At 38.6% G+C, this 12061-nt stretch overlaps 1 protein-coding gene across 1 annotated transcript in view; it reads right to left on the reverse strand.

Annotated features, from left to right (window-relative positions):
* ST7 (suppression of tumorigenicity 7) overlaps nt 1-12061 on the reverse strand; it is a 316094-nt gene that overhangs the window by 110917 nt on the left and 193116 nt on the right. The window contains 2 exon segments of the mRNA XM_079150519.1: nt 9280-9315; nt 9319-9362. Coding sequence (XP_079006645.1) covers nt 9280-9315; nt 9319-9362 — 80 coding nt within the window.

Genomic DNA, 12061 nt, shown 5'->3' on the forward strand with positions numbered 1-12061 from the left:
TCAATTCTCAGCACTTCATAAAAATCAATTTAAAAAACTAAAGGTCTACTGACAAGTAAAAAAATATTTTTTATAAAAGTGGGGTGTGTGCTGGGGATGTAGCACAGTGATAGAGCACTTGCCTAACATGTATCCTAGCCCTGGGTCCTGGGTCCTGGGTTCAATCCCCAGTAAACACACACACACACACACACACACACACACACACACACGGAGTAATTTCTCTGGGCAGAGCAGGGGCAATAGTATGAAAGTTAAGAAGGGACAAAACTAATCTGTAATGAAATACTAGGAATGAAAGTTCGCTTGAAGAAGGAATAAAGATTTTTTTTTTTAAAGTAAATTTACAGACCACAGATCCAGAAGGGAATTATTTGATCTATTCAAATATCAGGTCCTTCAACTGTGAAGTGGAAATGGTATTATTATTTATCCTCAAGGGTTCTCAATTTTCACACCAACCTTATATAAAACAATTACTTCAGTACCCGATACATAGTTGGTTCTCAAAAGCAATAGCAAAGCTACCATTTGTTGTCTTAATGATGTACATGCCTCAAGAACATCATGTATGATGCAGCATACCACACGAACTGCTCTTTTTGCCAGCCCACAGTACAGGTTTGTACATCATAGTCTTACTAGACTGTTAAAGGAAATCCCTGGTTAATCATGGTACAAAGGGAGCAGCTCACCATATAGTCCTGACCACTCAACCAAGTCTTTAGAAAAGCCATAGCTTTGGGGCCGGGGATATAGCTCAGTTGGTTGAATGCTTACCTTGCAAGCACAAGGCTCTGGGGTTCAAATCCCCAGCACTGCAAAAAAAAAAAAAAAAAAAAAAAAGCTATGGCTCTTCCTGTATTAGAAAGGAGGCAGAGTTACACTCCAAAGAACCCGGGCCACTGGTCACAATACTAGCAGTAGCTCTCAATTGCATGTGGGGAAGAGCCTTCATGTAACACTACCAGGGTACCTGCCAGGCCTTTGTTCATTCATTCCATTAGGCACTACTAAGTGTTTCCTACCAGTCATGAGCTAGGTTCCAGGGCTACAAAAATCTGAGCCCGGGTCCATGCCATAGACCAACAATACCTCCCACAGGTTGCTCCAGGTGTGCCTGTACAGGTCATATAGAAAAAAAAAAAAGTGGAGATTCTTCAGATTTCTCAGCTCCTCAGTCAGAACCACAGAATGTCAGCACTAAAAGGGACCTTAAAGAACATGTACAGAGTTTATTTACATGAGGAACAAGAACTATCCATCAAGATGCAGACCTGACCAAAGTCAAGCATCTAATTAAACAGCCTTAGCCTGAAGCTCCAGCTCTCTGCCATCATGTTATCAGGCCTCCTTTTAGAAAGTCTTTGCTTCATGTAAACAACACAGACAGTTGTAGCCTACCATTTCCCTTTAAGTTTCCTCTGACACATTCTCTCTGTGCTTTCTTGTTATAGAAACCAATCCAGAAGTAGTCTATAAAGTGGTACCAGATAATTCATCCGAGGGGCAAATGACTCATTTTAACTGGATTTACATTATAATAGAATAGACCTTTCACCCAGTATTTCTAATGCAGGAATAATAGACCTTAGTAAAGACTGGGTTATTCAGGCAGCTGTGATGGGAGCAGAGGGGTTCTCAGGCCTGTCATATCGCATCAGTAGTACAGCCCTTGCTGTGCACAGAGGACACTAGTATAAAAAGGACCCCTGTCCTTCCAGTATGTACTGAATGAATAACTAGCAAAGGAAGATTTGAAAATCTGAAACTTCAAACCAAGTCTTCTAATGTGAGGTCTTATTATAAGAGTCTTCCCCCTACCCAGGAACACATCAGGTTTTGGGCAAGCATCTAGAAGTATGTTAGAAAAACTACACAGATCCAAATGGGCAGATGGTGTTATTTAATGTGCACATATTTGGTGCCACTTTGAATTCTTTTCCTTGATGTCTGAACAGTGAAGCTCTCATAAACAAACTGAGATTTTAAAAGTAGTTCTTGGACAAGTTAGTAGTTTAGTGGGCCTGTCACAGTGGAACAAAACAGTTTCTAATCTGCCAGATAACCAAAAACTTAAAATATAAATGTATGCATTTCATAGACTGAAACCTTAATCTCTCCAATGCTGTTTTCCCACTCATGCTGTATTTGAAAAATTATACAGAACAAGTAAAATGAGAACTAAAGAGTATCATCTAGGTTCAGCATTTTGGAAGTCAAAAGTGACCCTATCAGCTAGTTTAGAGGTAAAAGGGCTTTAAACTGGAAAACTTGGTTTTGTGACCTTGGTTGATCTTCTTGTTTCTCTGGAGCTTTGTCTACTCATGTATAAAGTCAGAGAAAGCACCCAATTAATGCTGAATAAGAGAAGGGTCTCGAGAGGGATGATTAGAAGACTTGATGGATGGATGATAAGGGATGTAATGACATGTTAAGGAATACACTCTGAATAAACAGCAGAATCAGGAAAAGTTTTGTGTTTATTTTGCTTATTGTAAAAAGAGGGTCACAAATATTTGTGGAAGGGGAAAGAATCCAGTGAAAAGAGAGACTGGAGGTGGAAGAGGGTACGAATGACCAGGAGGCATAATGCCAAGGTCCCAGGAAGCACATTCATCCTACTCGAAAAAGTAACTTACAATTTCTTGCTTTGAGACAAGAAGAAGGATGAAAGAATAGAGGGAGACAATCTATGTTAGAAAGTGGGGTGTTATTTGAGCTGTTTCACGGGTAAGAAGGCAACAAAGGGACAAAAGTTGGATGACACTAATCTCTGACGAGGTGCAGGTAAGGTTTGTCTTCTGGGAAGGAGAGACGCTGGGTGAGAGTCAGCAATACAAGGGTTGAGGAAGTGGTTTGGACCTACACCTTACAGGGCAGGGTTACAAGCTATACTCAGAGCCCAGGTCACATTTAAAACAAAGAGCTTTTTGGCAAGGACCCAGTTACCAATGCCCAAGGATCACCTCCATTCCTATTTGATGGAAGCTGAGAGGATGACCAATGAGCACTGGAGCTTGGGGCAGTGATCCAGGTTTGCAACCAGCAGAAGGTGCAAACTTGTCTCATTTTAACTTGCAAAAGGGAACACAAATCTGGCAAAGGAACACAAATAAGGCACTTCCATTCATCTTGCAGACTGTAAAATCTGAATCTTTCCAGAAGATGCCTAGGTTTTTCCTATCCAACAAGACTACTTCTTATGAACTGTGTGCTCTGGGCATACAACACTTCTCTTATAAGTCAGCGACTTTCCTAGACCCTATGTTACATGCAAAAATGCTTCACGGTTCCCACATAGCAGAACCTTAATAATTCCACATTAATTCCATTAAATCTATGGGAAATGCAAAATGCCAAAGTCTGAAATTAGCTAAAAGCTTCCTAAGAATTAAAGTCCATGACAAGGTTGCAGGAGAATCCCCACAGTGCTGGTAGATACGGACAAGGAAATAGGAAACTTTCTGGACGTCTACTCTCAGACAGAAAGACTCCAGACTGACACCTGCTCCAAGTCTTCAAAAGCATATCTAGTGGCAGTGTTTTTAGGAAAAAGGAGACCATCTGAACTTGAACGAGAAAAACCAAGGCAACTGGCATGCATTATAGTAGCACCTATAATCTTTTTAGTTTCTTTCCAAATTCTGAAGTTTATCCTTTCCTTTATACCCACTGACCCTTTCAAAGTCCCATTTCTTTGAATATATTTGAATATCTTTGACTATCTCTTCAAAGAAAGATATTCCTTTCTTTTCTCCCTTCCTTCCTTCTGTACTGGGGATGCTCTTCACTACTGAGCTACATCCCCAGCCCTTTTTATTTTGAGTCAGGGTCTCTCTAGATTGCTGTGGCTGGCCTTGAACATTGAACCTGCCTGCCTCAGCTTCCAACTTTGCTGGGATTACAGATGTGTGTCACTGGATCATGATGACCATAACCTATATGAAATTTAAAATCCTCAGCTTCTGTACATTTTGCTTAAGAAAACTGATGGCTATCAAGTGGGTCTTGGCAATCCACTTCCCAGATGTTAATTGCACCCTTCTTAGCCACCTGTTACCATAAACAGTTGTGGGTCTATGTGAAGAACTCGCATTCATGCCCTTCCACCTCCATTCCTGGCCACCTGCTACAAAGGCTTTACAAAAAGAGAAAAGAGAGGAAGGGGAGGCTCTCTTGAAGAAAAAAAAAAAAAAAAAGTAGGATCTATCTCTACTTCAGTGTTTTCATGTTCACAGGATGAGACTTTTTCCATTGTAGCACACATTTCTGTGGCCTCATAGAGAAGATCACTCTCCTTGGGTGAGGTCATGCAGACCACTCAGAACTGGGAGAAGCTGGCCTGTGTTACTTGTCCCAAGCCCTACTAGCTCATGCTGCGGTGGCATCTTTCCTCTAGATTCCTCCTCTAGAGATTGTGATTCAGGTGGTGTTAGAATCCACCATTTTGAACAAACTCCCCAAACAATTCTGATGCAGTTAATTCATTCACTCCCTGGATCTTCTGAGTAGTCAAAGAATATTCTTTATAGGTGCAGGGTATGCAGTAGTACACAAAACCACAAATATGGTCCCTGCATTAGTGATACTTCTGATCTAGAAAGGAAGAGGATGACAAACAATCACATAAACAACACATAATTGTGAATTGTGCTAAATGTTGGTTCATGTTTAGACTGGCCAAAGCTCACCTAATGCATGGCCAAAAAGGAAAAAGAAAAGGAAAAAATTCTCCTTGTGAGAAAGTTGTAGTCTTCCTTTCAGTCTCTTTCTTCTTTTTCTTTCCTTTTTCTCTTTCTTCCTCAGCCCACTCCTCTCTTAAAAAATCTGCCTGGACCATTTCTGTGGGTCTGTCAAAATGAAAATACCAACTACTACAACCTGCCACTGCCCACCTTCTTAGGCAACACTTTCATGAACAAATGATGCTATGGCTAATCAGTGGGAACTTAAATTCTAGTCTACACTCTACCTTTACTTGCTCAAGTCAAGTCATTTCTGGGTATCTATTCCTTAGGTCTTTACTGGTTTATTGGGTGGCTTCTTGGGGTTCTTGCCTCAGTCCTTCACTTGCATGAATTTCAAAACTACCCATTTGTGCTTGAATATAATCTGAAAAAGACAGGCAGTTTTGTCCCATTATCTGTCACTGGTTTGTTCATCTTCCTCACTTATTCCATATCTAATGGCTGACTGGATCCATTCAAATGCTCCTGTTCATAGACCTTACAGGCACCTGTCTTGTTTCTCTGCCTGGCACTTGGTGTCCTGCAGAGATTTATTAGTTTTCATGGTGAACCCAAGAAACTGCAATCTGGTAAGGCTAAATGAGCCTCAGATCCTCTGACCATCGTCAAGTCCCCCTGCCAATTGGCTGCCACAGCATCTCTCTCACTCTGCATTCTAGAGCCAGAAGGCAACCCACTTCATAGCTGATACAGCTCTACAAGCCCTTCTAATCAAGTCTTTTTTCATGCTTAGCTCTAGAATCACGGTCATTTGGATGATTCATATATACATTAAAATACTACTTGAAGTGAAAGTCAATTTCTTTAGATGGATGAAAAAGTGTTGAAAGGAGCTATAACAATCTCCTAGCCCCACTTTCTCACTTAGGGACAGGACCTAAGAGATAGCATGGTCAGAGAGATCTGGATTTGAATATTACTATTTATCTGCTCTAAAACCTTTGTCAAATTACTGAACTTTGTGTCTGTTTATACTCAACAACATAAAGGTAGAGTTTATACCTACCACTTAGGATTTCAATGAGAACTAAACAAAATAATATATGCAAACCACTTAACACAGTGGCACAGAGTAGGAACTCAACACAGGAACCTTTTGCTACAACTGATTCCTCCCAATGGTCTTTATCTCTTTTGTCACCCTCTCAAAAACATTCTTATTTTATATCAAATGAATGAACTAATTATTTTATTTGCTATCCAATTTTCTCTCTTTTTTGTTCTTGGTTCTAACTTAAAAATTATGTCCTAGATGGTTTTTTTTTTTAATATCTCCGTATTTACTATATATGTGTAAAATGTCTCCTTATTAACTTGTATATAGGCATGTTCCTATATACAAGTTTATAGGAATACAGGAATCTATGTATAAATGTCAATACAACATAAAGCAATTTCTCCATTTTATCAACATTTTTTAAAAATTAAGAGGACCATTTTCTCTACCTATCCACCTTAACACTGTCAAAAGCAAATGAAAACCCAGAAATGTTCTCCACTGAGATAAGCATTGCCTGAAGAGGCTTTTTCAAACAGGCTGGACATGTTCTCACTAGCAGAAATAAGAGTAGATTGGCAGGTTGGAGTGTGAAGACAGGTGTGGTTCCTGTGGCTGGAGCTGGACCCGGACAGGAAAGCTTGTGCCCAGCAGGCAGAGGGCAACTTGAAGTCTGCAAGGGAGCAAGCTGCCTGGACATCACCGGAACCAGAAGGGAAGAGTTAGAGAGGTGGTTTAAGAAATTCACTGCTGGGTTTGGCTTGTGATAGCTAGTCAAATACATACCTATATTTAAATCCATTAGTGTAAAAGAGAGCAGCATTAGCCAAATGAATTTTATTTTTATGTATATTTTATGTATATGTTCAGTTAATTGACTTTTGCTTCACAGAGAAAATATCAGGTTTTTCATTTGTTTTTACCTCTCTTCTCATAAGACATCAATGGTATGATAGTTCAGCCTCCAGCGTAGGAATCCTAAGGGCCCGAAACAACTAACTTCCCCAGGGACAGTCGCTCACAGCAGGCTCTCAGAACATGGCTCAGGGGAAAGCAGTTAGGTAATTGTTTCCCCAGTGCCATTCTATGTACACAGTTATTTTGCAAAGCACCTGATCTTTTACCAGGTGCTGCTTCTCCAGTAGCAAAGAGTAGTGGCTGCATAGAAAATTTACCGTGGGTCATTTCAAGGCCTAGCAAAGTTGAGTCCCTAAAAGTTAGGTGATAACAGTGTCAAAAATCTCGAAAGCAGGAGCTGAAGCTATCAAGAGCTATTACCACACACTGCCACTTAATGTGCTTTCAATACAGGCCAGCATTTTTGAGAAGGTCTTTGGAAATCTTCCTGCAAGAGAGGTTTTCCTTTACCTCAAAGTTTTTCACATCAGTCAGGAGTATCCTCTGCTTTCAGAAAATTCTGCAAGGTAAATGTACTTAAGAGAGCCTGGTAGTAATGGTCCAGCTTCAGCAAGCTGCAGCTCACACTAGAGAATGCCCCACCCACCAGGTCTGCAAAGGTGGCCACAGACACAGCTGAGGGAAATCCAAAATCCCTTTATTGCTGAGGGGACTTTGCCACCGTGGGCTGGAAGGAATAAATGACCATTGGGTCTGCTGTACCAGAGTGAAAGGAAATGTACCACACTGTGGAAGTTAATTTAGAGCCTGTGAAACCACACCACGATATTGCTAGAATAAAATCTGGGCCTGTATTTGTCCAGGAGGCTAGAAAAATAGCAGGAAACTTAACCAACAAGGGAGTAGTAACAGTGATAAAAGCACTGGCTGCTAGTGTGACCCAAAGCAGGTGCCAACTTGCCTATTCTACCCATTCAACTAACTTGTAAGTAAAATGGAATTGACACTAACACTTACCATACTGTAGTGTTGGGAAGAGTAAATGAGTTCACATGGGAAGTTCTTCAGGTCAGTCCAAGAAGGCAAGGATATTAAAAGAATACCCTGAGAGGAGGACAGCACAAACAAAAGCCCACCTCTCCACATCAGAGAGAATTAGAGGCTTCAGTATAGAATTGTATCCAAAAAAGGCCACTTTGTTTTCTATTTGGTAAACTGAAAAAATATTTTAAGATGCTTCAGAAAACAATGTTAAAAATAGTTTTCAAAATGTGACTACTAGATGGGAGCTTGTAATACCTCTCCTATCCCCTGCCCCCCAAAATAGATTATGCTAAAAGATGCCTTGTATTCAGAAGATACTAACAATTAACTAAGCATGCAAAAGCATTCTCCAAGTCTGAATTCTGCTCGGTCTTTTTAAGAAGACTAGGAGAACCAGGTATGGCAGCACACACCTGTAATCCCAGCGATCAGGAAGCTGAGGCAGGTGGGTCTCAAGCTTTAAGGTACCTCCCCTCACCTTGGGTTGGATTTTTGTGGACAGTGCTGAACTTTCTATTTATATGTATCCATACTGAATGATTCTTGCCAATATTCTTCACATTCCTGGTTCAATACATCAACTCTAAACAATATCAATAATATCAACTCTAAACATCTCGTGCCTGAGTTCAACAGTGCATGTGACAGAACACAGCAAGATGAGCCTGGATATGCTCTCATCACAAGAGGATGCTCCAACATACCATGGTCCCTTCCATCTTCCAGCTGCTTGGAAGTTTTCATCCCTGTAATGCTGTCTTCACCTTTTTATTCTGGCTCCTCACAAGCTAAGCTTCTGAAATCCCATGTTATTCTAGGTCTATTTGTGTTCTTTGCTCCACATCTTTGTGCCCTTTTGCTCTAAAACTTTGGTTTTTCTCTTGATCATCCATTGTTCTTAACATCAATTCTGTAGTATATGTGTAAAAAAAAAAAACTTTCTAAAAAGTCTTTCTCCTTAAATGTCATTCAGTTATGTTACAGAAGTTCCAAGTTTAGATGATATATGTTTCAGGTCACTAAAATAAAACTATTAGATAGTAAATTGCACACCGCAACTATTGGAGCAAAGATGATATGAATGAGATCATAGTACTTTTTGCCTATTTGGGTTTTTTTTTAAAGGAAGAAATAAAGAAAGAAATGTAAATTTTGAGAAAAGAACAAGATGAAGGAAAAAAACCTTAGAATTGACACAATCTATTTCAATGATTCAAAAAAGCCTGAGCTATGTATACTTCTACACAGTGCTGATTATGTTCAATAATTCATTTCGATGAGGGTGATGAAAAACCATTTTAATTGAACTGAATAGCATTAATTTTATAGTATCTTAAACATTAGATTGACATAGATTTGTGTCTTCTCTGATTTTCCATTTTATTTACATTGTTTTTACTTTTCAGCAAATTAATATAGATTGCACAAACACCATATCTCAAATATCTCAGAAGTTTGTAACATGTGTAGTAAAAATCCTAAGTCTACCCACCAAGACATTTACAAGTGTAAAAGATAATAACTGCAAAATGCTATTATATATTCTCCCCAAATTTTCTTCTGGTACATACAACTACTAACATTTTGGTAATCAGTACACTTTCAGTGGGAAGAATTCCCACCACTTACCAAAATAAGCCCTGCTATTAGTGATGAAGTGCCCAGTCAGGCCACGTAGAACTTCGGTGTTAATGTGTTCAAAAACATGCTCACTGAAAGAAAAAAGAGAGAATGAGAAAAGGAATATATGAATATGTAAGTAAAACCAATCCCTTAATTTTTCTTTCTGGTGAAATCATTTATTTCTAATGACAAGAATTCTTGGAACCATACCAAAGTCCCATTAAAATGACAAACCGTTATATTGGCTCAGAAAACCAGGTGCTGAGTTATATATATGGGAGAAAAAAAGCTATATAAGAATAAAGAGCAACTTTTTAATTTCTATCTCCCACAACTATTGTGAATGTTTTTCATGAATTCACAACCCCCAAAAAGTTTAATCAAAGCTGGTTACTGAAATTGTCAGTCAAAAGGGGAAGGTTCTCCTACATGTCTTTCGTGGGACCTGCATATCAGGGGCCTTGGCAAGATAAGAAGCAATATTTCAACCTTAGAACAAATGGAAATAATTATATTAAAATGCTAAGTATTTATTAAATATTATATAATATTATGATTATCCCTAGGCAGAAATGACAAATTGAAAAGGCTTACACATATCATTAAGTTTTTCCAACTTCCAAAGTTTGTTAGACTACTTATCAAAATGATCAAATGATGAAAAGAAACCACTAAAAATGACCTTCCTTCCAAGATTCTGTTCACAGCAACTACACAGTTAATCAGATTACTTATTAATTGTATACTTTATACATATATTTTAATTCATTATCATTTTTAGTTAGTGTACAAAACTGATTATTTGCAAAACAATAACAGATTTAATGGGCTTTTTGCAATGATATTTGTATTTGTTTACTGAACTTGTTTGTGGAAGGAATCACATGCAATCTGATTTTAGAATGTAGGTCTTTAGAAGTAGGACTGTCCCAAGTTCATCCCAGAAAGCACCGTACTATCACCAAAATGAATGAAGATCCTACATTCATTCATTCAACAAATCCTTTCCTCTGTTTATGAATGAGACCATGGATAAAAGAATGAAAGAATGAAGCATAGTTCCCACCCTCTAGAAGTCCACAGTGCAGTTGGGAAACACACAAGAAAACAAGCAACTGCTATAAAGTTTGATAAGTGCACAGACAAGCCCTATGCACAGGAAGTTATAAAACACATAAAAGGAATGAACCCTATGTATGTGGGGCAGGGAATGGTCAGGAAGATGTCCATGATAATGGGACATCTAAACTGAATCCCGAAAGAATAAGCAGGAGGTAAGGAAGCGGAAGGGTTAGGAGGAGGTATAAGAGCGCAATTTGAGGGGCTGGGGTTGTGGCTCAGTGGTAGGGGGCTTGCCTGGCATGTGTGAGACACTGGGTTCAATTCTCAGCACCACATATGAATAAATGAATAGAATAAATGTCCATCGACATCTAAAAAAATATTTTTTTTAAAAAAAAGTGCAATTTGAGCAGATGAAGGGGCATATTTTGAGATGCGAGACAGAGTGTAGACTTTCTAAGTGGATGCAAGTGTTATGGAGGGAAGGAGCTTGTGAGCAGTAGCCTCCTTGTGAAGATGGATGTGGAAGGGCACACTGATTCTATTTTGTTCTTGCAACCCAGCCATTCTCTCAATAAGCTCTCCTCCCCCTGTACCCTCTCTTAAATGAATTAATTTGATTGTAGTCTGTCATCTGCAATCACAAGAAACTGGACAAACACAATGTCCTCAGTCAAAGCTCAGGTCTTGAACTGAGTGGGCTCTTTGGGGAAGTAGAGTAAGGCATGGAAAAAGTGATCAGTCCAGGACTAGAACAAGAAGAGGAAGGTACAGTTGAATTGAGATTTTGCTTGGCTACTAAAAGACCCAAACTGTACTGGATTTGTTATTTCCCATGCTTAAATTAGTGGAAGGAAACAGAGTTTTAAAAAGGAAAAAAAAAAAAAAAATCAAACAAAAGAAGTCCCAGAGTTTATAACTGCCAGTTTGAATTTGAGGTACCTAAAATTCTCTAAAGTCCACTCTTCACACTATGAATGGCCTCACAACCCTCAGTAATTTTTTAAGTCACCATAACAAAATATATAATTTGTTATTCTGTAATTATGAACATGCATATCTATACTATATATTTTTCAGTAGGTTTCTGGTATACTGAGCATAGAACTCAATTAAACCCTTTTCTAAAAGAAAAAAGGAAAGATTTGCCTGAATCATAAATGCTTCAGTAGCACTGCTGCTAACTTTTTAGCAACAAAGGTATAAAGCAATGGGAAGGATAGACTTCTTCTGAAAATCACTGATCCACTAGAGGCAAAGATTCAAATTAATTGATTTTTTTTTTGAATGTACATTGAGTTTTTAAAGAGATAAAAAAGAAGATTTCATTCTTTGTTTTTCCTAAAGGTTATCTAGGAGCAGTAATTAATAATTAAAATGAACTGTGCTGTTAAATCTACTTACAGAAAATTGGTTTGAGTTGAAAGAGAGAATAGCATGCATGAACAATAGAGACACCAAGAGAGGATGAGAAAAGCAGCAATAGAAACATCTAAAGAGTGGGAGGTGCTCATTTAGTAACTTCTTAATCTTATAATCTTACTGGCTATTTTGGGTAAGACATATATACCAAAACTTGGTACTTTTCATTTCAATGCATCTATGTATTAAAGTCTATAACAAGCACTTTCACATATTAGAGAATTTAATTCTCACCTCAACTCCATGAGGTCAATATTATTATTCACCTTATTTTGCAATTGGAGGCTGGGCAAAGATCTAACCA

Source organism: Sciurus vulgaris, assembly GCF_902686455.1.
Source record: "Sciurus vulgaris genome assembly, chromosome: 8".
Classification (NCBI taxonomy): Eukaryota; Metazoa; Chordata; class Mammalia; order Rodentia; family Sciuridae; genus Sciurus; species Sciurus vulgaris.